General features: G+C 46.5%; 1 protein-coding gene across 1 annotated transcript in view; it reads left to right on the top strand.

The window, feature by feature from the left end:
* Positions 1–5,147: 5,147 nt before the first annotated feature.
* Positions 5,148–26,217, top strand: part of CNTN4 (contactin 4) — a 250,257-nt gene continuing 229,187 nt past the window's right edge. Inside the window, exons 1-4 of the mRNA XM_006909198.1 lie at positions 5,148–5,163; positions 5,363–5,528; positions 12,478–12,653; positions 17,407–17,422. Coding sequence (XP_006909260.1) covers positions 5,148–5,163; positions 5,363–5,528; positions 12,478–12,653; positions 17,407–17,422 — 374 coding nt within the window. The remainder of the gene's footprint in view (positions 5,164–5,362; positions 5,529–12,477; positions 12,654–17,406; positions 17,423–26,217) is intronic.

Here is a 26,217-nt window from a genome sequence, read left to right as displayed (position 1 = left end):
GCGGGGCATCGGGCGGACAGTGTCTCCGGCAGAGGCGCGTGGCCCTGCGGAATCGTGGGGCGCGCGGAGCGGAGCCGAGGTCTGCCTTACGCGGCGTGGGGCTCCGCTGGTCACTCGGGGTGCCGGTTTGCACCCGCGCGGTGCACATTGACAAATGGAGGTGCCGAGCTCTGCTCGTAATCGGTCTCGGGGGGAGGGGGGTACCCACCTGTCACCACGCACCCCGCCGAGGTGATGCGCCCCACGCAGGCAGCTTCTCAACCACACCTAGAGGGACATCTGTTTGGGGGCACATCTTGACTTTGCACTAAGTTGCCTTCTATGAAATATTTATCCTGAGACCGTCCCTGCTGACTGATGAGTCTCAGGCCCTCGAGCTCTCCTCCCCTCCCGGCTGCCTTTTGGGACGAGTCACAGATGCCCCGAGCAGAGCCGCCTTCCGCAGGGGTGGCTTTTCCCAGCCCCGCCTGCGTGCCCGCGCGCTCCTCCGTGCCCGTCCTCATCGCCCGCCCGCCTCCCGCTCCGAATCCAGGTTGCTCTGCGCTCGCTCCTGTGGACACGCGGGGCTCTGCTTTGTTTGCTCCGTCCACCATCTTACTTTCCTCGGCTCAGCCTCAGAAACGTCAGGCCAGCGCCATCCACTGCCATCCCCCAGCCCACCTAGGTCTGGTTGCTAATGGAGCAGCATCCCACTGGGCTGGGGACAGGCGACATGGGCCAAATTAATCCAAAGTGGAGACAGAGAGATTGAGAATCGATGTACCAAAACTGCAGATAAGTCACACTTAGCTGTGAAGATATGTTTATTGCCTTTTTCTTAGAAGATTATTTTATTTTCAGGTGATAATGATTTCTATTTCCATTACAATGATAGTGCTTGCGTAATCTGAGGCCTGGGGAATACACTTGGGATTAAATAATCTCTTCTAACCCAAAATTTTGTGATTCCATTTGTCTCTCCCAATAATCCAGACATGGTTAAGAGTGACCTTGACACTGCAGGTTGCTTCTGGGACACTGGCGGGGGGACCAGGAAGAAGCCGGTTGACATTGATTTTGTCTCCCCACCAAAGCAGATTTAAAAAAAAAAAAAAGAACCGAATGGGAACAGGAGCTTGAGAAGCCCTGGGCGAGAACAGTGTTCTCTAATACCTACCGCTCTCTGATGAACCAAAGGGGACGAGATTTAAGAGAATAGCCTGACCTTGAACCCAGGTGGGTTTCGGGTCATGAAATTTCTACTGCTTTCTGAAAACCCAAAGGTCTCTCACTCTTTGTCGAAGCATGAAAGGGGGTTTTCCTTAGTTTAGGCGCCGTCTGTGCTGCTGAGCGGGGGGACGCGGTGGTGAGGTACAGCAGCCTGGTGATCGATGGCACAGGGTCCCCAGGGGGAGAGGCCAGGAGGTCGTGAGGCCCCATGCCAGCGCTAGCCCCCCGTGCTGCGGCCTGGTTGTGGTCTGGCCTCTCTGCAACCCGGCCCCCCGCTTCTTCACTGGCCCCCCTCTTCTTCACCGTCATTTTCAAGACCACCAGGAAGGATGAACACCGCGGCAGACAGCGGTGCCCCTGACAGATGTCTGGTGTCAGCGTGAGGCCAGGCCCCTAGCTTCCCCGAGGCCCGTGAGCACTGGGGTGACTTCCCAGCCTCTCGGGGACCCAAAGGTAACAGCATCAGTCCCACGTCCTGTCCCTCAAGTGGCAAGAGGTCCGTTGCTTCTAGATAGAGGGTGGTGGTCACACCGGGATGTACATGCATCAGGTGAAGACGCGACATCTCCGCAGGTCCGGGGACCCCGGGTCTCCCTGAGGGCGCCCCCTCTCTGTCAGTTCAGTGCGGTCCCTGGCATTTTCTCAGTTACTCCTGCAACCAACCATGAGTGTCGTGAGTGGGGGCTGGTGTCGTGCCACCCCGAGTGCTGGCCTTGGCAAATCCTTCCATTTTCTTCCTGCGGACCGGTTTTACAGTTTTCTGTTCCTGGCTGTTTACCTCTCAACTCTCAGTCTAAACAATGCACAAATGGTATCAAGCAAGGCCTGTTAGACCTGGCCCAGCAGAGAAAGGCCAGGAGCGGGTCTCAGGCCAGGGTTGGTTGATGTCCTCCTCTCTGGGAATGGAGCCCTGGGCACAAAGGGTCAGAGTCAGCCGGTCTCAAATTTTGGGGTGCACCACACCACCCCGGGAGCCAGCTGCAGAGGCAGGTTCATGGCCCCGGGGTTTTCTGCTGTAGTCGTCCCGGCCTGGGGTGTAACAGAGCGAGCATGACGTGAGAACGGTGCGGGGGTTCCAGCCTACATTGGAGCCGGCCCGCCTTATTAAGTCCTTGTCCTCTGTCCTTTTCCGAGACACCCCTTCTCTCTGGGCTGACAATCATGGCCACGCCTCTGGTTACACAGAACGACTCACTGTGGGAGAAGAAAGGGCGAACTTTGTCATCTAGCCTTGGAAAGTGGCACGTGCAGAGTCTTTCGTGTGTGCCTGCAAGACACTTCAAAGTCACTCTGCGGCCACGACACAAAGAGAGGACGGGCTTCACAATGCCTCCCTCCGCGTTGCATCCACCAATGTCACTTTCGGGACTTTATTTCACCCAGGCACCTCGAGGTTTAGGGGAAATAAAGGAGGTCCTTCACTCTTATTTCTGCCTCAGAAATGTCGGTAACCTTTGTCCAAGGGTTTTTAAGGTGGAGTATCTGTGTGTTCTCTATCTAGAGAGCTAAACTTTCTAAAACCTCCCCGCTTCGTCTCTGTGAAACTAAATAGCTCATGCTGGAAAGGCTGGGGCTTCCTTAGCTGAGAACTGAAATGCTATTCTCTTTATGCTCATGTTTATTTCCGGGCAGTGAGCTTGGTTAAGCAAGAGAAAATAAAAACTTTGGATGAAATATGTTATTTATAGTGAATGCAAAGCATCATTATTATCAATTCTTGTTACAAAATCCACAGGGAAAAAAAAAATCCTTTTTGTTATTTAAATATGGCACAGATACATTGAGAAATAGTACAGATGTTAGCCCACAGCCTCTCAGCTGCATCCTGGAGAACCATTATTATGTTTCATTCTTATTTGGAATTACTTGTATAGGCTCTGTATTTCTGGATGAAATTCAAATCAGGGAACACCAGTGAATTGAGATGATTGATTATACACACACACACACACACACACATACATACATATATATACATACATACATACATACATACATAATTTTGGAATTGGAATAGCAATAGAGATACTTACCTCTCAGAGAAAAATCCAGCAAACTTATTGCCGTGTGAGTGGGCTTGATGTATAATGCTTATTACTTAACTAGATATGCCAAAAATGCACATAATTTGTTTCAGAGGTGAACCGACCTAGCCTTCGACCGGTATCTAAATTTGTTTTGAAAATATCTGTGTCATTTTTGAAAATCTGAAATGTGAATATCCCGATCTTTGAAATATCTGGCTTCAAGCCGTAGGCGTTGAAAGGAAGCCCGCGCTGGCATTATTCCTCCCGGGCCTGTGTTTGGTACTCTTGCATAACTCCTGTCTTCTTTGTCTAGGTCTCATTGATGGGAGGCTTTATCTGCAATGTGAGGACAGAGGGTAGTAGTATGTACTTCGTGACCTCTTTGAATGCAGGTGGCACGCGCATGTGTGTGATGGGGACATGTTCGTGGCTTCTCTCCCATTATTGACTGGTGTAGAGCCAGTGACCTAGTCTGACCCTGTCATTTTGGAGATGAAATCAAGGCGAAGGGAGACTAGCTGATTCTCTGTGGACCAGGGAGTTATAGCAGGTGACCCCAGGCATCGAATCTAAGTTTCCCGTTTTGCCGAGTCCGTATCCTAATTGTTGTCACAACACGGCCATTGGCTGTCCCCCTCCTCTATAATAAAATAGGATTGTCTTGATCATCTTCTTAATTTTTCTTCTGTCCCAGCCTCAGCATGTGGACTTTTTTCAAGCCTGGGTTAAAGGCCTTAAACTCCCGACTCTGCTTCACTTAGATCTCCAAATCAGCTTTCTCCTTTTCCCTCAGCCCCGATTCACCTGGATGAGTCTAGTCTCATCCTGTCACCTGTCAACAAAAGGCCGGTTATGAAGGTTTTCCAGGATAGCAGCTGCAATTCACTCTTCACAATAATCACATCTAAGGGGAAAATGGATTGTCAGCTTCAGGGCTATATCCAATATTACTTTACATCATGGCCACTGGCCCTTCCATCTCAAAATGCATCAGGCAGTGCCTAAGTCAGCTGATGGAATACATTAAAAAGTGACAAAAAATACTCTCGAATAGAACAAATCCTTACTGACCATCTTCTGTGTATTAAGCGCTATACTTGGTGGCACAGGACGTAGAAAAAAGGGTAAGATACAGTCACGCTCCCTTACAGTCCCAGGAAGCCGAAAAAAATGCCCTTGAAAAAGAAAGATAATATCCACAGGGAGACCACATTTAAGAATCACGTGGTCAGAGGAGGAAAGTGAGGTCTGGAAAAGCCTTCTGGGAAAAGAACTCAAAGTAGATGTTGAAGAATGAGTATCGCGTTCGGGGGTGGAGGCGGTGAGGTGCGTTTGGACCAGTGTCATCGTGGGTCGCTCTGGAAGCGCGCGCACGTCACACGGCCACTCCAGACGCGTTCGTGGGCTCCGCCCGTCGTCGCGCATCTCGTTTCTCTCACCGAGAGAAAGCGCTGAGAAACTCACGCATCGTTGTACGCTCACGTATCACAGACCTGTTTGCGACGGAACCTGTGTGCTCTGTCGCTTCAGAGTTCCGGCCACGTGGCACTCGCACGAGCGTCCCTGTGTTGGGCCCTAACGGGCAGGTGAACAGCAAACAAACAAACCGGTCATGCGGCGCGGAGAACTTGAGAACCATGGCTCTCGCTTGTTCTTCAGAGGCAGTTTAAGGGCTTTTCCGCCCGTTCGGTCGGCACGGAGCTGTCTCAGCACTAGCGTCACTGCTCGCTCCCGGTCACGTTAGCCCATCACCGAGCAGAGAACGCTTATCTCTGTGGCATCCGCCCGTCTTCCAGCATGACGGTGACACGAAAGGGGTGCGGGGCACAGCAGGGAGCAGAGGGAAGGGTGGGCTGAGGACAGACAGACAGACAGACGGCAAGAAGTGGGGGAGAGAGGCGGGCGCCACCTATGGCGTGTGGAAGCCGTGAGTGGCGCTGCGGCCGGGAGGGCGTCTCGCTCCGCGGCGCCTGCCGGACAGCGCGCGGGTCACTCCGCGACGGGGCGTCTCGCCCGGGGCTTGAAGCGAGTCGCTCGTGTGCCACCGTTTTGTCGTTGCCGTGAGTCTCTCTCTCTCGTATTTTCATTTCGTCGTTGTCCCCGCTCGTGGCGCCTCCTGTTCGGAGGCCGTCTTCATCCGCGGACCTTTCCTCTTCTCGTTTCAGAGGACTACGCGCCGCACGGCCCGGTTTTCATTCAAGAACCAAGTCACGTCACGTTCCCACTGGACTCTGAGGAGAAAAACGTGAAGCTCAACTGCGACGTGACAGGGAATCCAGAGCCTCGCATCAGGTGCGTTGACCGCGCGCGCGCGTTTCCTCGCATCGGGCGCGTTGACCGCACGCGCGCGTTTCCACGTGCCGTTTCCGTCACTGAGTCCGCAAATGCTGACTGCCCGAGAAGCTTCCGGACGGCATCATGGGATGTCCCGAGATGCTGACGAGACGGTGGCGCGCGTGGAAAGTTTAGTACCCGACTTCTGTTTCAGGCAGTACTGGGAATTAAACAAATTAAAAAAAAAAAATTTTTTTTTAATGCGTGAATAATCTGGCAGGAAAGTAAGAAGTACACAGAAGTCAGAAAGTAACTGGCTTGGGAACCCAGAGACGAAAACTGGACACTGTCAGTGGTCGATGGGTTGTGTGAACCAGAGTTTGGGTTTTGCAGCCTCACGGAGAATGGGGGGTCACAAGACACATCCTAGACTCGACCAGGAAGAGAGGCTAACGTGAGAGTGCCCCCCAGAATAGAGCTGAGTCCCAAGGGCCCACCCTCAGAGTCAGTGCGACAGAAACAAGCTCGCCTCCCTCCCACCAGGGGCTATAAAGCAAAAGTAATTGCCTATTTCAAGGCTTGGTGCTAAGTGGCTTTGATGGCAGATGAGACACAGCTGAAAGGAGAGTTAGTAAAATGCAAGATACATCTGAAGAAATCATCCAAAGGCAGTGAGGCAAAGACAAGCAAAATATGAGAGAGAGCGACAGAGAGACAGAGTGACTGAGAGACAGAGAGAGAGAGAGAGACTGAGAGACAGAGAGAGAGACTGAGAGACAGAGAGACTGAGAGAAAGAGAGACAGAGAGAGAGACTGAGAGACTGAGAGACAGACAGACTGAGAGACAGAGACGGAGAAGACTGAGAGACAGAGAGAGACTGAGAGACAGAGAGAGGGAGAGAGACTGAGAGACAGAGACTGAGAGACAGAGAGACAGAGGGACAGAGAGAGACAGAGAGAGGGAGAGAGACTGAGAGACAGAGAGAGACTGAGAGACAGAAGAGAGACAGAGAGCAGAGAGAGGGAGAGCAGAGAGAGGGACAGGGACAGAGAGAGGGACAGGGACAGAGACAGAGACGGAGAAGACTGAGAGAGAACATTTCTACATCTCTCATCAGAGATCCACAGGGAAAGGCGAGGGAGCCTGGGGCAGAGGCAATGTTGAAAGAGAAGACGAAGAATTTTCCTGAGCCAACGAAAAATGCCCACCTGTAGATTTAGGAAGCCCAGGGAGGTGACTTTCAAGCAGAACAAATGAAAACCAAGCCTCATCTCAAACCATCACAGCGAAACAGCAGAACACCAAATGGAAGATGCGATTACCAAAAGGGCCAAAGTCATAATACAGATAAGGTTCAAGGAGGTGACACATCAGCAGCTGACTCGTGAGCAGCAACAGAAAAGCAAGATAGAACAAAAAATCTTTATTATGCTGAGAGGAATTGACTGGCAATTTTCTTTATAGCAGAAATACTTTTTTTTTAAAGGAAAACAAAGTAAATATTTTTTGAGTTGAATCCAGCATTACCCCCACTAAAGGAAAACTTCAAAGATATCCTTTAAGCAGAGTAAAAATCATCCACAGTAGAATATTTGAGATATAAGAACAAACGATGAGGAAAACACGTGGTCAAGCTTAGTATTTCTTCATAAAAATCAATTGCACTAAACAATAATGAAAACAAAGTACTTTCCTGTAAAGAAAAGAACAATTAAAATCATGATAATAATAGAGGTAAATTGAAAGGCCATATACTACATAATGGATCATCCATATGATTAAAAATCAGTGAAGCAGAGTTGGACCCCTACCTCACAGCATAGACAAAGACCAGTTCCAGTGAACAGAACCTACATGGGAAACTTACGACACTTTAAAAAGAAAAGAGGCACATACGTATTTATGACTTTGGAAGGAAGAAAAGATATCTCATATATGACAGAAAAAGCACAAATAATAAAAGAAAATATGTAACTTTATTAACATTAACAACTTTTGTTCAACGGAATTTACTGAGATGAATAAAATTACAAGCTTCCAGCTGGGAGAAGATATTTGTAGTACTATCGCCAGCAAAGGGCCGACAGTGCAGTGTTTAAAGAAATCCCACAAGTCCAAAAGTTAAAACGAGTAACTTAATAGAAACAGTAGTAAGACACTCGATCAGGTATTTCTAAGAAAAGGAATATCGAATATCCACTAAACAGAAAAAGATTATCAGTGAGCAGAAATATATAAAGTAACGCTAAAGTCACAATACTCTTTCAAACCTACTGGATTAACAGAAATTTAGAAGAAATTTAGGAATAATATAAATAAATATAACCAGGGGATCATAATAATATAAATTAAATTAAAATAATATAAGTAAATATGTTCGTGCCAGGTAGCTGGGTACAGTGTGAAATAATTGAATTTCAGCCGCTGCAACAGGTGCATGGTTCTGAGTGAACGAAGCCAGTCACAGAAAAATACATGGAGTGTGATTCCATATTTACAAAGTTCAAAAGCCAGGAAGATGTATAGCAGTGTTTAAGGAGACTGATGTCCATGACAAATCATTATGAAAATCAAGAGAATGAAAAACCAAAATTAAAGATTATAATTAACCATGGTGTGTGGGAAGGTGGTAATTAGAATCAAAATGGAAACAGGAGACTTCAAAAGTAATAATATTCCTTTTCTTGGACAGACCTTTATTGCCTTTTGGTTCTTCAGAACTTACTGATTTTGCCTCTATTCAAATGCAAGGATAAAAACTTCATGCTAACAACCAATTTACAACAGCACGTAAGAGCCAGGAGGATGTATGACTTGAGCTGTAGTTGAGGGGGAAGAGATCGGTGTCATCGGAAGGACTCACAGAAGTGGGCTTCGGTCGGAGACCAGAAGTCTTCACAGGGACAGAGGGTGCAGGGGAGAGGTCGTTAGCACAGCCGAAGTTGTTCTTATTTGTGTGCCCATTTATCAAACACATCATCCTTCATCAAGTTGCCACCTGGTGTTCTCAGACTGGATTCTGGGGTGTGTGGAGTTGGCGCAGGAATTGTTTGGGGGGTGGGTAACTGCAGAGTTTCCCAGCCAAGGCCCCCCCGTGGCGGGTGTGGCCGGGGCGTGGGCTGTGTATCAGGATCGCGAAGCGTGTGCCATCCAAGCAAGGAGTTCCAGCCACCGTGGGAAGCAGCCCAGTGTGCCAGGACCACGCTGGGTTTGTAGGTTCAAGCGGCGAACCGTGGGGGCCTGCCTGGAGGTGGGAGCGAGTGGGCTGTACTCTGTGAGTGCACATGGCGCCCGAGGTCAAGGCCGCCCTGGAGGACCGCCTGCGTCAGGGTGGAGGGCAGAGGGCGTCAGCGAGAGTTTCACGGAAAAAGAGGCGTTTAAGTGAATCTGGAGGGTGAATGATGGATAACGAAAAGAAGCATGTTTCAGAAAATAAAAGAAAAAAAGCCAACAACGGCGACTCTCTGATGCGTTATGCAATGGGGGTGAACATATAACTTGTCATCCAAACCGGGACACTTTGAGAGTGAGAGTCACCGTCAGTAATTGCTCTGGGACGGCAGACGTGAACCCAGCACTGTCCAGTGTAAACCGGAACGCACGTGATTCTCCCTGTAACGTGTCGAATTCAAGGCTAAACCAAACGTTTTAAAATGCTTTATGTCGCCAAAAGAAAGAAAGAATCATGCCAGAGGCAGAGTTCCTCCATGCATGAATGATGAATCACATGGCCCCAGGTTTTAGTGGCCGACAAGCGTTAGTTCAGTTAGCCAGACATGGAAGCAAATTTCGCAGTGGCATTTGGCAAGTCTCTGCTTTGTTTCTCCCTGAACTGCGACCTTTAATTAACATTACTTCTGTAACTCTCTGTTTCAAGATAGAGGGGCTTGCTTGGTTATTTAAAACAAGCAAGGGAACAGAAACCTCATATGTTTTTAAAGATTGCCAGGAGATGCGCAGAAGAAAACTGTGACTCAGCTGCACTCACCGTTGGTGGCAGTGTACTTAGTTTCCCTCCAGACCTTAGGCGGTTTCTCTGTCACACAAAAGCTGATTGGTCCCTGAGAGCTGAAAACTCCCTGCTGTGGAAGGAGAGACCAGGAAAAAGCAAAAAGTTTTCAAACAAGTCTGTGGCTCAACTTTTCTAGCATTCGGTCAGAGAAAAGCAAGGCGAGCTCCCCACGGGCCTCCTTCCTCGGCCAGCGGTTGACCCTCAGACACCGCTGACCTCCCTTCCGTGTGCTCTTCCCCTCAGCGGAGCCTGTGCTTGTCATTTTCTCCTGCTCCTCGATTTTGAAAAGACTGACCCAGACCCAGAAAACGTTAAGAAGTTTTGACTTGTGCCAACTTCCATTGTATGAAATTTCCCAGAGGACAGGTGGCATCACTTGTGATACTCGGCTTCTCATTCCGGGCAGAGGGAACGGTGACGCGCTGGGTCGGAGAGCTCTTGCTCTCCAACAAATTTCAACTCAGAAAGGTCCTGCCCCTTCTTTCGTGCCAAGTTGAAAGCGTGAGCAAAGAAAGAGGGTTTAGCTGCAACAAATCCCACAGGTAGCTTCCCGGCCACGTCCAAAAATCACTATCTACTTGCCAGAGCTGCACAGCCTCCCTCTCTGGAGAAAATTGGTTCACGATACTCCAAAGGATTCAAAAATCAGCTTTTGAGACTTACCGATTTACCCGATCCTTCAGAAAATCTTTTTATTTCCCCCAATGGGCATTATCTCTGTAGGACCATTTCTCAAAAGATTCCTGAAACCTTGAAAATAAATTGTGAAATGCTGAGTGTAGCAGGACCGCATGAGGAAGGCAGCTCAGCGCAGTCCGCATTCGGTGGGAAGGAGCGGGAACAGAGCTTCGCGATGGGAATGCACCTGGATTTCACAGCAAGCACTTTATTTTCTAAATAATCCCTTTGCCTTTGCTCTTTGTATGGAAAAGCGGGCGACCAAGGAGATTAACGGACTCTGTGCAGAGTGTTTTTGGTTGAGCTGACTGGTGTAGACGAACCTGCAGAGGTGTTCTCATTATCCCCGAAACCACTTTTCTAAAAACGCTCACATGGCCTCATTCCTGAAAACTGCAGCTCACATTACACCGCAATTTCCTCTTCGAGTTCTTAGGTTTGTCACATTAAATTGCTCAACCATCATTTGAAGTGAGAGTTATGGCTGAGACGTGATCAGCTGACTCCAAAAAATGTCTGTGGCAGGCAGTCAGCTCTAGAGATTCATGTGCACACAAACCTGCTAAAATATAACCCGGCTGTTGGCTTTTTATCGCTTATTGCTTTCTGGTCTGTGTCAGAACACAGCGCGAATGACTGTCAAGCCGAAAACTGTGTCAATTTCTAAGACCCATCTTCTCATGAGCAAAAGCGTGCAGCGCGATGTCCCGTTTCGTGTGTCTGGCCTGCCTCCCTCCTCCCCCCGCCCCTTAGGTTTCTAAGATCTTACGTTTCGAAGACATAGATGGGAACAAACACACACTGCTGTGCTGAGCCGGGCCAGACGCTTCATAAATCATGCATGCTCAAATCAAAAATGTCCAGCAAAGAGGCAACATGTTTAGTCAACTCCACGGGCATTTGTGGAGCCCACGGAGAGTGTCAGGTGCTAGGATGCGGAGCGGGGAGCACAGATGTCATCTGGGCAGGTCACCTACTGCGAAGGCAGGATTCCTATGGAGCAGAGCATGGGGCGTCCGTAGGGGATGGGAGAAGCGTTTGATTTTGACTCAGGACAGTGAGGAAGGCCTCACTGGAAGAGCCGTCCTTGAAGGTGACCTTGAAATGTGAGCGGTCTCGACAGAGAGGGATCATTCTTGAAAATTGTTTTGGCCGGTACCAAATATTCACAATCTTGCCACTTTCCACTTAAGTCCTTTTGCCCTGTACACCCGAGCCGTAGCACCCCACAATGTCTCCCATTTTTACTCTGCTCATTGTTTCTGGTTAATTTCCTTTGTGCTCCTGTGTCCTTATTTTTTGGTCTCCCAATGTGAATGCTAGTCTGAGACTGTCGGTACATCAGAAGCTCCAGCTACGCTGCGCTCATTACCTGATACTCCGTGTAGGATTTGGGAGGGAGGGGAAAAATAAGATAGTCATTAAATCGTATTAGCTCAGAAGTTTCTAAATATTCAAATGACTTACTAGTTAAGGTAAGCTCTCTTTCGGATAAGCTCTATTGGCTGTTAAAAAAAAAAAAAGATTTTGTTACTAAAGATTTGCTTGTGTGAGTCCCACTAAAACTAATTTATTGAGCCGAACCCTGTAGTCAGATCCACAGATGATCCAAGTAAACAAACAGAGGAAAAACAGACTCTCTGCCTCTGTTACCTCATGGTCTGTCTGCAGCTTCCTGGGCTGGTCGATGGATGTTTGAGAGCCGGTGGCCATCTTCACGGTGACCCGTGGTCATGGCTAGTTTGGTCACCGAGACAGCTCTAGACCGGCAGAGTCCCTTGGATTTGCAGTCAGCCATTTCAGCCATATTAGGGACCAGACCAACGCAGCTGTGCTGCAGGTTCATCAAATCCTCCATGATCTACCTGAAAGCGACCTATCCTGTCATCTGTAGAGACCCTTTTAAAGAAAAGCTGCAAAGCAGAAAAAGGACTTTTACTGAGGAGCCCCATTCAAAGAAAGTTGTACAAGATGCAATAAAAAAAAAAAAATTTTTTTTTTAAAAGTGAAGTGTTCGTAGCACCACGAATAGTCCCCAAAATAAGTGTTAAACTTTTAACACCATCGTTTCCTGCAAAGGACATGCTCTCTCCATGAGCATGTAAGTTGTCACTGTTGCTGGGTGGAACGTTTGTAATTTTTTTTTTTTTTTGCCATGGTTAAAAAAAAGTCATGATGGTATTTCATGCTATTTATAGTTTTTTATATATTTTGGACAATTCAGAAATGTTGATTAATATTACAAGGCTTGATCTCCATGCACTTTCATGCTGCAGGTGGAAGTTAAATGGGACAGATGTTGACATCAGCATGGATTTTCGCTACAGTGTTGTGGAAGGCAGCTTGTTGATCAATAATCCCAATAAAACCCAAGACGCTGGAACGTACCAGTGCGTAGCGACAAACACGTTTGGAACAGTCGTCAGCAGAGAAGCCAGGCTCCAGTTTGCTTGTAAGTAGTAATTACGTCGCATTGCAAATGTCACTTTGAGTTTTTGTACCATTGTGCCAATAAGTCTGCAAAACAGTTTCTTTTGGAAAAGAAAAAAAAACAGATTTTAATTTGTTATATCATCCTCTTTACTCTTTTCTCATATCTGGGAAACATTTTGTTTGTAGATAAATTGTAAATCTGTGTGGGAAGATGTAGCCTTCCATATTTGAAAAGACTGAGGTAGTTTGATTGTACGATAGTTTGGTAATAGGATGCTCTCTACACACATAAATTCGCACACATGCTCAGATTTACACATATGGCAGTTTCCATACACAATAAATTACACGTACACATGCACACACAAGAGAATGCGTATAAGCACATACCTGAACTGCCAGCAACCTAATAGTCAATATGAAAAGTATTTACACATAAAGCACAGTCAGAAAAAGATCTCGATGGTCTATCATTTCTATAATTCTCTGTTTTTGTCTTATTTCATAAAATAGGAAAAGTTCAAAAACAACCACAGTAACACGAGGCTGAGACAATTAAAGCGTTACCTTTTATATTATGCCCTTTGCGTTTTCAGCTTAGAACATTTAGAAAACAAATTGCCATCTCTTAAGACCACCATCTAGTAAAAGTTCACGAGCATATCAAAGAAAGTGAAATTTGGAAGTAGCAAGTGGAAAATAAAATCCACAGGCAAGAGCGTAACGGCCTTTGAGGATTGATGGTCGACTACGTTTTTAAGGGTTTATGTATTTGCATATGATTATAGATTTCCTCATGTAAAATCCCAACTCATATAGCAGTGCATTAACGTCAAAGGCTTTGTAATTATAAAGTCTGTTAGCGGTAACACTGCAGGATATTCTCATTAACAAAATCCTCTCCGGGAACTCGGCGTCGCGTGTACCTAATATCCAGTGCTTAATCTATTATTGCCATTTGGTGGCATTTTTATTAGCTGAGAAATGAATTTTCTAAGGGCTGGGTATATGTGGGATTCCAGGGTTACTTTGTTTGAGAATATCTCCTGAGAGTTGTGCAAATACCCTTAGGTGTGCAGAATAACCGGAGGGCGACCTGTCTGTCCCAGTGCTGCAGAAGCGAAGCGTTCGCTTCTCTGGGTTTAACGCAAGTCTGATATCTATACTTACTTTACAGTAACGGCAGGTATATTTTGTGGGACTCGCGTTGGAAAAGAATCATGGAATCATCGACTCGGGGTAGGGAAAATCTCTCTCTCCGATGGCTCTCTCTTTTGATTTTTGGATTTTATGGCATATGGAAGTGTTCAAAACAACAGTCACAGAACAAAAGAGATTGGGGGAGCATCACCGACCTCTCGTTGGTCTAACTTATAACACTGAAAACGCCGATTACCAACTCTCAACACTATCCTCTTGTGAAAGCCCAGGTGTTTCTACTACCAAAATATCTGGAAGGCAGAATCTCGTATTCAAGGAAAGTCATGTAGAGAGGATAGTGTAGCCTCAGTAGAAGCTCTGCCATTGTGTGGGCGGGTTGGCCCAGGACCCGTGTCTGAGTCCACCGTGCTTGTCCCACTCATGTGTGATGTAGGCTCCGTGCCTCCCTTGGAATCCTTGGCTGATAACCATTCAGCTAGAAAGATTCTAAAAATGGTGAGCTTACCCATCCATCCATCACAAAGCATCCCGACCCACAGTAGTCTGCTTTAGTTGTTCCAAAATATGAAACAGACCCAGCGTCTCTTCCTTCAGATCGAGCCAAACATCTACATGTCCGTCCATTTCACTGCCCGTGCTTCCTGTAGAAGTTCGGTTAGGCTTCCAATATATGAAAATACGGTCTTGGCCCTTTAGCCTGCAATTCTTTTCTTCTCCAGGTACTAAATTCACATGTCCCTTCTACACAACACACTCAGTTATGTTAATTGTGACCATATAGAAGAAAAAAAGAATGTAGCATCGGTGCGTGTGCCTTGAACTTTACAATGTCAGTGAATGCAGTTGATACAGGTGCTTGGTCTCACATCATAACCTTACTTTGAACATAACACTTATGTAAACTCTGAGGATCGATTTTTCACGAATGTATCAGTGCCGAGCCACCCAACTGTGTCATTGCCCTAAATGCAGAATAGTTTTTCACCCTTATTGAATTCACCTTCTGAGTAGTGACCTTTTGTTCCATCAAAGTTGAAATTGTTTTAAATCTTTTTTTTTTATCTAAGTATCGATTATTCTCCTGCTCTCGTGTCAGCGGAAAATTTGATAAGCACGTGTCCAATCAAATAATTGATATAAAATGTTGACCAGGACAGGGCACCCTGCCAGTAGAGAACTTCCACGGAAATGAGATAGAACTTTTAAATCAATATTCTTTGCATACTCTTGTTCGAATAGCTACCAAGTCACCCAAACATACTGCAACTGAACCCCAGTTTGTCCTACTTGTTCTTAAAGTAGTGAGAATTCTTCGCCCAATGCCTTGTAAGTTGGGGGCACTATTTCTATGACACCTGCTCCCACCTGTTCACTATGCATCTCCTCTAGATCCTCCTTAATCATTTATTATAAGACAGCCAGAATAATCTTTTAAACATGTAAATGAGATCATTCCACTCTCCTGCTTTCTGCCATCTCTGCACCTAGAATAAATCTCAAATTCATCACCATGGCCTCATTTGAATTTCTCAAAAATGACAAGCTGTCTGTGGCACTGGGGCCTGGATCCTTTTGTTCCCTCTGCTCGACGTGCGTTGGCCCGGATCCTTCTCCAGGCTCACTTCTGAAGAGCCTCAGTTGTCAGTTCAGGTGTGACCTCCTAAGACGAAGTTCCCATGTCACCTACCTCACGAAGAAGCGCTCCTGCCGTTCCCTCTCCTCCGCTCTGCCTTCCTTCTTCCAGCCCCCACGTCTGTGTGACAATGGCCCCTCTCGTCCGTTAGGGCTTAGCACAGCCTGAAATGATCAGGCCTGTTTGTTCTCTCTCATTATTTGACTCTTGCGATAGACCTACGCTCTACGAGATAGCTGAGGCTATGTCATCCATTTTTTTTTTTTTTTTATTGCTAGAGTCTAGGACACGGTACAAGTATGCATAAAAGGATTCCTTTATTAACTGCCCATTCAGTAACAAACCCAGGAAAATATATGTATAAGGTTATTTGGGGGACGGTGTAGTTTCTAAACCCTTTCTGTTTCTAGTCATTTACTGGGCTACAACCTCTTGATCATCAGTCTGCAGTGTTTAGACTTTCTTCCTATCCTTCTTCATGTAAAAACATGAGAAGATGTGCCTTTATTCAAAGTCATTTTGAAATGGTTGGAATAAAATACTTCTCTTCGGGGACGTAAGGTGAAACAGACAGTGACGTTATTTGAATGTCACTAAGTCATTGCTGTCACCCCAAGCATTTTCTAAATCATTGAGGAAAAGAAACAGTACCCTTTGAGCATACCCACTGCGCTATAGCACGCACGCGAGAATGTTTCTTTATTGTTAATCCTACGATGAGGTGGCTGAAACAGACCTGGTGGCTTTCTTGGTGTATATCTTTAAAAAAATGAAATTGGAGATGAGCGTCACTGAATTACTCATCGTCAAGTCCACAGTTAATAAACGACCGCCAAGGGAAACCGTCTTCTCCCCTAGTTCAGTGTACCCTGGCTTGTCTCTGCTTCAGACCCACCTTATTTATAAGAAAAACATCCCTTCTTTATCTAGCGTCATGATTTTCCAATTTCGCTTAAATATTTTATATAATTTTATCCATAGGATATTCTTATCAGTTAGACATTATTATTCCCATTTTTTAAAATGTTTTCATGCTGATTTTGTAGGCGGGATTTGGCAAGCTCTTGTTTTTAGCATTTAAAAATATAAATTCATATAAGCAAAAATTATAGTTAACGGAGATGATACTCCTAAGAGCCTGTCCCTCCCCGCACCTTTTTCATTCAGAGTATTTAAGCTGGAAGGCCTTCCTCGAGTAAGCAGACACGGTGTAATTTAAGTCACCCTTCTGGAGCTTTGGACATTATTGCTGTGTAATTTGGAGCACATTTTGTTTTCCAGTCCACCTGTGGGGTTAAGTCACCTCCCGTAATGTCACTTGTCTCATCTGTCATAGCAGGCCATCAGTACCCCGTCTACCATTCACTCCTGCTTCACTGAGGGCTGGAAAACTTAGCCGATTAATTTACCCGGGTTTACCCAGTGTCTGGTGCTGAGTAAACTTGCAATACTTGTTGAATGAATGAATGAATGAATGAATGAATGAATACATAATAAGATATGGGTATTAAGGTCCGCAGGCCATGCTTGGCACCCGAGTTGAACAGCTGATGTCAGGGACTTTCCAGTGGCCCTTGGGTGTCTCTTAGAGGCAGGCACAAGCATCTTCACCTTGAGGATGTAGGGCAGACGGCTGCCATCTTAGTGCCAGATAAGGCAGGAGACCTTAGTCTAATCATGAAGAAGTTCATGTTGCATCCTGATCACATGGCTGAGGATGCACGCAGCCAAGGGGAAAATCAAGTCGATTGTCCCTTAATTCTTACATTGGCACCTGGATCAGAAGATAAAGCCAGGAGTGAGGGGAGTTTCGGTTCGTTAATTCCTCTGCTGGATGGTGGGGATTTTTCCAGAGAACATGGAGGTGCAGCCCCATCACCCAGATGTCAGCTTCCCCCGCCAGGTGCCCCAAATCGAGCTGCTTGACAATCACTGGGCACGGTTATTCAGCAGGGCAATTATTTTCTCTGACATGTAGACATGGATATTTTTAAGTAAATTGCAGTATTCACTAATACACTGACAAAATATCTAAATCCTTATTTTAAAAAAAGTGGAACGTGGGCATCAGAAACAGATACCATATTGCCTCCATTCGGAGGGAATTGTAATTTAACAGAGATTAAATTATAAAGCACATGTGAATCCCAGAACAGGTCCTAGCGTGAGGAAGGCATGCGGCACGGCCTCCCTACCCTCTTCCCTTCCCCTGTCTTCCCGCCCCTCCTTCTCTTTTAAAAATAAGAACAATAAGTTACATTTGCTAAGAGCTTAGGGTAGTGTGTGAGGGCACTAACCTGCAGTGAGATGCCCTGGGCTGAAATTCAGCATCACCCCGTGACCTGGGACGAGGTACTTCTCTCTGCCTCAGTTTCTCTTTTTTTTCTTTTAAAAAATTATTTTAGTTAATAAACCACACTCTTTGAAAACCAGGTGTTATAATTCAACGGTTAGTGTCTTTAATCATCAATTTTTTATTTCTTGGTTTAAGTATGCTTTATGTTTTATTTAAAGATCAGCTATCTTAGTCGATATCAAAAAATCGAGCTGCTTTTTTAATTTATTTTTTTATTTAAGCGGAGTTGGTAGACGATCTTATGCTGGTTATGTCAGTTTCAATAGAACAAACGAATGAAGCAAAACCAGACTCGCAGAAACAGAGACCAAAGGGGTGTTTACCAGAAGGGGGGACGTGGAGAGCAAAAGGGGAGGGGGAATACAGTCGGTGACATTGTGATGAGTGTACACAGGGACAGATGATTACTGGAATCCGTGGTGACCACACGGTAAAGTATAAAACTGTCGAATCATTGTCGCCTGTTTCTTTATCCATAAGAATGGGTCAAATACCTGTACTTCCTTTGTGGTCAGCGTGAAATGAGTTGATGCTGATAAAACTTCTGGGTCATCATCTCGCACACATGGAGGCTTTAATAAGTGCTACCTCGTATTATCATTTCTAGTATAAATGTATTCCTTCATGTGAGGTAGTTCGCTAAGTTTTTAGTCTGCAACAGGACCCGAGGAGGTATTGGTGTTATTTTCATTTTGTAGGTAAAGGACCCGAGGATGAGTGACACGAGTTCACTTCCACCAGGCGTGGCGTGGACGGAGTTAGGCCACCTATTTCCTGACCTATGGCATTTGACAAGCATGGTTCCCCCTCAGACACCAAAACTAAACTTTCCTCATGGAATTTATGTTCGAACCACAGATTAGAGTGCTTGATAAAATGTTTCCTTCGTAGACACAGACGTGGATTTTTCAGTGTGTTTACAACCTTTCATATAGTATATCCATCATTAATTTTTTTTTGTTTTTAATTTTTTAGTTATGGGCCTCCTTAATGCTGTCATACCGTTGATTTACTATTAATATCTAAAAGCATAATGGTGTATACTGCAATTATGCATACATTTTGACTCTGATTTTAATATAATTGGTTTCAGTTTCCATAATGAGAATAATTAATAACCATATTTCTGCTCCAAAAGTTAATATGCAAATTTCCAATTTATTGCAAGTAGCTTGTAAAACATTCTGAATATTGATATTTTATGGTAAATAACTGTGGGCTGGTAAACTGTATATCCCCAAGCAGTAAATGACATATTATTGTAAGTTTTCTTACTCCCAAATCATTCCTCCCCCACATGTGGAAAAGATGTACTTTAAATGCAGATTATTATGAAGAGCTTCCAAGAGAATAATCCAATAACTCCATATTTTAGCTTGTCAAACTGATCGTTTCTTAAGTATTGTTTGGGGCCTTCTTCCTGGAAGTTCAGCTGTTTTATAATAGTTCAGATCTTCACAGCGAAAGCCTTAGGCTATTCATCATCTTAGGTTACAGATGACTATTATTCATACATAAGTACCTCCAAGTTTCTCATGGTAAATTAAATCATTTGACAAAATCAAGTTGCCCGACCGCCTTAGACAACTGATGTTGTCTTGGCTATAGGCAAGGTGGCGTTGTCTTGAAGGAGGCAGTGGAGTGGTGTCTGCGCTTTTCTCTGTTGGTACCATGCCTGGGGACACACCAGGCACACCCTGAGATGCAGCCTCCTGAGCTTGCAGTAAAGAGAAAGGGATGGAAGGAAGAAAAGAAGAGGAAGGATGGAAATGATCAATGAAGGGGACCTTTCGGTGCAAAAGCCACTCGTGGTGGACATCTTGTGACCTCAAGCAGTGCATTCGTAAGGATAAAGTAACTGAATAAGCCAGTGCATTCTGACGTTAATTTCAATGAGCTGTATCAGTCAGGTGGCAGCCAGCGTTTTTTATGGTGAAAGTATCTCCTTGATGAACAGCAGCTCAGGAGACAGCCTCACTGAAGGGAGTCTTCTGGCTGCCCCAGCAAGCCATTCCCTAAACGTGGGTGCCCTGTGGCAATTGTGATGACCGTGGTCGACGGTGGTCGTGCTGATGGTAATAAAGATTAGAAAAACGTGTTAGATTTTGAATACCGTACTGTGTTCAGCTGGGGTTTTTCTGAGCCTCGATCGTTGCTTCTGTTCACAGTAAGTGTCAAATGTTCGTTGCTTTTAATATTCAACAATTAGTTTACCTTTCATAGCCAAAGAATGAAATGTGTCGTCAGTCAGAACCACAGCTGGGGTTTTGATAGATGGCCAAACCTGTGACTAGCTTGACTGATATTTAATTAGGAAGGCTGCTTAAATAGGCAAACTTTTTGTTTCTGAGAAATAAAAAAGTGTTGATAGATGACTGGATAAATAATTTGTGACTATTTAGATCAATTAAAACTTAATCAGCTAAGAAACGTTTGGATGGAAAAACGAAACATTTATCAGTGGAAATCTTTGATCTCCAATAAAAGAGTGAATTTTTCTTATTTGAATAGTTAGAAGAATTCAAAGCAAAACTTGCCAAATTTCTGAAACAATGCTTTTGGTAGATCATTTCTGCCACTTATTATAGTCCTAGAAAGACGTTGATGATGACAATTGGTGTCTGTTGAAAATTTCATAATGTCAACCTTAAGACTAGCTGGTTTATGGCCATGCTGTTGGTCCTTACTGACGTGGGTAGCTGAGAATTGTGGTATAATGAATAATTGAAATTCACAGGCATACAACATTATTCTCATTTTGGGTCCTTTCCACAAAACCCATTAATGTGCAGATACTAGTTAATTGTACCTATTGGTCGATGAGGCATATCTGTTTCTACTTATTCCACAGTCCTATTTGGGGTCTATATGACTGACAAACGGTAGTTTGTGACTTAAATAAATGAAGTATAGAGTTTTTTGTTTGTTTGTTTGTTTGTTTTTAGGTCAGGAGCATTCTAACAATAGAGTGAAAATTGGCAACCAAGACTGACAGGGGGTGCGAGGTTTCAACCAAGTTCGATGATCAGACAGGGCTTTAAAAAATCACTGAAATTAAAAGCAATTAAAGCTTCGTATTATAATTTTTTAAAAAAAAAAACATCAAATAACCAAAATATAATCCCTTTTTATATCATTGTTGTGGATCATTAGTCAATAACTATGAAAATGATTCTGACTGGTTTTGGAGTTTAATTGTGAGGCAGCGAGGATTAAATCTTCCCGTCACTACGCTTTAAGTTTGGCTAAAGTTTCGATGGACAGTCGGTTAGGTGCGGCCGCTCAGCTGGAAGGGGAAAGCCCTTTCTGAACGGGCGGAAACGCCAGCAGAGGGTCGCTAATTCGTTCTCCTTTAAGAGCTTTTACTGGAGAGGCCATGATGTCGTAGAAAGACACAAATTCAGTATCACTCAAAATTCAAAATCCCTTAGACCGTTGATAGCGGGTGGAATGGCACCTTACCAAGAAGCGTCACCTCCACCTCCAACCTGCAAACGTGACCTCGTGAGAACAAGGGGTCTTTTCAGATGGAATTCAGTTGAGGGTCTCTTGATCGAGATTATCCTCGATCGCACGGTTGGAGCCTATTCCAAGGGTCCCTATGGGAGGCAGAGGAGGGAAGACACGGAGGAGGGGGCAGGTGACCTTGGAGACGGAGATCGCACTGAGGCAGCCACAGGACACAAAGGGTCACCAACAGCCACCAGAAGCTGGACGAGGCAAGGTCGTGCCGTCTCCTAGGTAGGACCTCTGCACCCCTTCGACCTTTCATTTCCAGATTTCTAGCCTTCAGAATGTAAAAGAATCAATTTCTCACATTGAAAGCCACCGAATTTGTGGTGGCTTGTTCACGGCTGCCCCGAGGAACTATTAGACCAACGTAGGCACGGTCCTTTGCCTTTTCTCTCCTGACCGTGTTCATCAAAGAAACATAAAATCAGCTGAGGAACGAGACCCACATCAGCTGCCTTCGTGACTGAGGGAGCCAGGTCTCCAGAGGGGTGGCCCTGATTAAACACGGGAGGATCTGGCAGGTTTTCTGCTCCGCTCTGCCTTTTCGTCCAGCGAGCTCAGCAGCGTTTTGAGCTGTATATGGTCTGATTTGATGAAATAATTACAGAAAGGGAGCCGCAGAAATTTAAAGAGGAACCTTTTTCCTTCCCCGAGCCCTTCTCTGCCTCTCTCTGCAAGCCTTCCCTGGAGTAGCAGGATTGGCCCCGAATCCAGAGGGCAGTGATTTAAAGTGATTCAGGGGAGTTTCTTGGCCCCAAGTCCCTCTCTCTGGACTTCGTCTTTTTTCTAGGTCATTCTCCCTGAATTTGACCCCTTTGTCTGGCAATCGGAAGCCCTAGAAAGTAGCTATTGTCACATTTAGAGTATCTGGCCTACTGGTGGCCAGAACACTTCTGCTGTGGTCTCTCATGCATTGTTGCCATGGGCACTGTGACATTTCTGGCTGCCAAAAGGCCCCGTGCTACCAAGGCCAGGTCCCTTTGTCCCCGTAGTCAGCCCTTTCCAGCAAGAAGGCTGTGATCCGAACATGCTGTTTACCTCGAAGCTCGTGTGTATTTTATGCTCCACACCAGCTAGCTTTTACTCCACAGCGACGTGTCATCCCTTTAGAGCGGCGGTCCCCAAGCTTTTTGGCACCAGGAACCAGTGCCCCTACGAGAATCTAATGCCTGAGGACCTGAGGTGGGGCTGAGGCGGTGATGCTGGCACTGGGGAGCGGCCGCAGATACAGATGGAGCTTCGCTCGCCTGCCCGCCGCTCACCTCCTGCTGTGCGGCCCGGCTCCTAACAGGCCACGGACCGGTACCGGGCCTCAGCCCAGGAGTTAGGGATCCCTAATTTAAAGAACAAAACTAAAGAACAAAGCAAGTTTTGGGGGTCAGATATCAGATTAACTCTAGATTTAGGAGCATCATGAATAGGTGCGTGTGCGTGTGCGTGTGTGCACGTGTGTGTGTATTCCAAGAACTAAATCATTCTGTTAGATATTTCACTGGAGATTAATTCAGCACTAGCCACCAAACCCTCAGCGGATGACAGGCGCTGCAGTCAGAAATCCCTCCGTGACGCATGTACCTACGGTGTGTACTAATCGTGATCATTGCTGCCAGATACCTGCATCGTCGTGCATTGCTCGTGCTTCGGATTTGCTCATTTTTTTATAACGCTCACAGGAGGTGGTCTGTTAGCTCGACCTCTAACCTCCACGTTGGTGCCACCTGCGGACCTTCCTCTGCGGAGCCAGCATTTATGAATTTTCTTCTTTTTTTTTTTTTAAGTTCAGCGATCACTTTCTTCTATGTTTTTCAAAGGTGGTCTCCATGAGGGCAGGTGTTTATGCAAAAGTCCTGCAGAAATGTTTATAGAATGAATGAAGCCAAATGGCTCTGTGAATCAGCCAATGAGAGAATATAAGAAAAATAGAAATGCCTTGAGGTAATATTTTCTTTTAAATATTCTCTTTAACCGATCTAAGAAGCGCTGTTTTTACATTTTTTAAAATGGCACGCAGGCGGCTTGTAGATTCAGAGATCTGTGGCCCAGGAGTGAAGATGTCTCTACGCTTATTGAGCTGCTATCTTGGGATCGATGTATCAAAATAGATCCATCGTTTGCCTCAGCTCATCAGGACTAGTTAGTGGGTCTTGAAAAAGAGCTTCTAAAGTTCTCTTTACCGCCTTTTGTGAGTGAGCTGTTTTTTAAACATTCCCACTTAGTCGTCCCACGGACAGATCATAGAGATGATGATGAGTACACGGGACACTTCAAGGAGGAAGGGGCTCCCTTTTGCAAATTTCAAACGGGAAATCAGAGTGGGGTTCTGATCCCCTTCCTCTCTGACTTGCTGTGTGACCCACATCTTAATAATGGTAAGCAGCACAGTCCCAAGTGTGCCTCCCCTAGGGGCAGCGGCTGACCGACTTACCTGACCCCTGGCACGTGGCCCAGCGCTCTGCAGTGAGCAGGTGCTCCATAAAAGCTCTTGATCGAGCAGATTGTCCTTTAGTATTTTTGCATTTTTTCCTTTCATGAGACGGAAGAAGAATGTAAAGTATCGTCACAGAGCAGTGGATGTGTGATATCATTTGCTGTTTGCCATCCAGATGAGGAGCTAGAAAACGTTTGTATGTAAATGTGGCCTTGAGTTGAGGATTTTAAATACTGAAATGCAGGTTAGATGGCCAGAGAGTGGCACTTAGCGACGAACGGATGCACTACATCTGTGGAGCCTTCGTGTTCATTACTTTGAGTGGCATGGCCTTTCCTCCTCGAAATCAAGCACCACAAATGTATCCTTCATTTGACCAGGTGGCCTTGATGCCTCTAAAATGAATGGTGCATCTGGGGATATAAATTGCAGTCACTTGATAAACATCTTCCTCTTGCCCTTGGCAGTGATGTAAGAGTCCATTGCAAGCTTGTTTCGAAGGTTAAGCATGAAATCTTTTTTTTTTTTTTTTTTTGGATAATTAATATTTCAACAAAAATCCATGTTGCTCCAGTTAGCAGGCAGGCGATCTGGCTAATTGGCTCAACAATAACTTTGTTACCCACGACTTGTCTCTTAGCTGAAGTTGTGTTTATAGACGAATGGGAACCGGCGAGGTGTTTGCTGGATCCGTAGCGTGGGTTTGCTCGGCCGGAGGCAGAGAGCTCGTGGTGTGGGTTCTGGTGCTTGTCCACCAGTTGCCTCCCACACAGCCCCCGTGGTTGTCCTCAGCTGCTTTGTCACAGCTCTGGAGACAGCACCACGCAGGAAGCGGTCACCGTGTCCACAGAATGCTGGTCCTTTCTGTGCACCATCTTGCTTTGTCCTTGATGATCCAGGCCACCCCATTCATGCCTGGAAAATAAGGACTAGCCGAATCGTCGATGCCCTTCTACTGCTTAGAAAGCATGGCACAGTCTGGTCTTTCATGTGGTTGTGACAAAGCCCCGGGGCGTAGATGGGTGCTGTCGCCGTCACCCTGCGGTACGTCTGTGGCACGTGCAGCTCGGCGGCAGGGGGCTTCCGCAGGCCAGGGGCGCGAGCAAGTGTCGGGCCTGGCGTCGAGACGCAGACTCGGCCTTGGGTCTGGGGCTCTGCTCAGCACCCCACAGTGCACTATGCACCTCATCCGGCTCCTCTCTGCAGACAAAGGGGGGCCTCGAATCGCGCAGCGCCCGGCAGCTGGCATTATTTCGTGGAGAAGATATTTTGGGGCATCCCTTCAAATTCTAGTTCATAAAACCAGTCTGTGATGAAATCGTGCTATATTTTTTGATCGGGCAGAATTTAGACCTTTTAAAGGACTGTTTCCTTCTGACTTTTGCCCTTTCCATAATTTTTAATGTAGAAAATTCTTTCTTTGATCAATCGATGGTGGTGGGCTACAGCGTGGGTGGTGGTGACAGTTTCGAGTGTCAACACTTAGAAACACCTACGTTGGCTTCACACACCTCCCGCACAGAATCCAACTCTGCCACCGGTGTTTTGAGAAACAACGCGCCACGGATAGCACGGGTGACAGGCGGCTCTGCTCCTGGGAGAAGAGCAGCGGGGAGCGGAGGTCCTCGCTGAGCTCACCAGGGAGGCCCCAAGACCGGCAACGGTCTCCGGGCACCCGGGGGGTCGGCCAGGGTGTCCCCAAGGCCGTTTCCTTCTGGCCTCACCCCCCGGGCTGCATTGTATTCGCCAGGTCAGAGGAACCGGCTGCCCTTCCGTCTCTTTCCATAGTGCTTAGGAGGCAGCCGTGGGAGTTATGTGACCATTTAAGACAAGGCAGGAAGCCACGTGCACACACCTGCCCCGCCTTGAACCAGGCCCGCCAGCTCCCTCCCTTCCAAGGGAGGACGGGGTGTAGAACCTCATTGGTCTGGCTGCCCGCAGCACGAGGGGTCTTGAAAGCTGCAGACGCGTGCAGCGCATCCTCGTTTTCCAGATCTTCTGTGCAGGGACCCCTGTGCCGACCCGCAGGGGTGAACGGAAACGACCAGACAGAAGCTGGCCAGGGTTGTAGGTGACCTGTCGCTGGACTGGACGCAGAGTGTGGGCCCTGGGGTCCCATGCCTGAGGCCTGCCATTGGCACAGCGGCTGCGGCGGGAGGCACAGGGTCTGCAGGTGACCCTCAGCAGATGGCACGCGTCCAGGGGGCTCCCAGGCATGTCTGGGCGTCTGCGACCAAGCAGCAGATGAGTCCCAGAGGCACGGGCGGCATGCGCCCAGCTGCGGTAGACCTTGCGTTTGCTGCGATTTCTCTATTTTCTGGTTTGCTTTTCTGCTAAAACTTCAACGCGGGAAGCAAGCGTGCTTGGACGCGCTGCCGCTGCTTCGCTGCCGGTGGCCAGGAACGCCGAGGGCTCGGGACACAGAGGCTGGTTCCGACGTGAGTGCTCGCCGCGTGAGCCATGTCCTTGACCCACCCCACCCCACCCCCACC

The sequence above is a fragment of the Pteropus alecto genome, unplaced genomic scaffold (genome assembly GCF_000325575.1).
Source record: "Pteropus alecto unplaced genomic scaffold, ASM32557v1 scaffold53, whole genome shotgun sequence".
In the NCBI taxonomy this organism is placed as follows: domain Eukaryota; kingdom Metazoa; phylum Chordata; class Mammalia; order Chiroptera; family Pteropodidae; genus Pteropus; species Pteropus alecto.
Note: the sequence above shows the minus strand (reverse complement) of the source record. Positions and strands in the feature narration are given on the sequence as shown.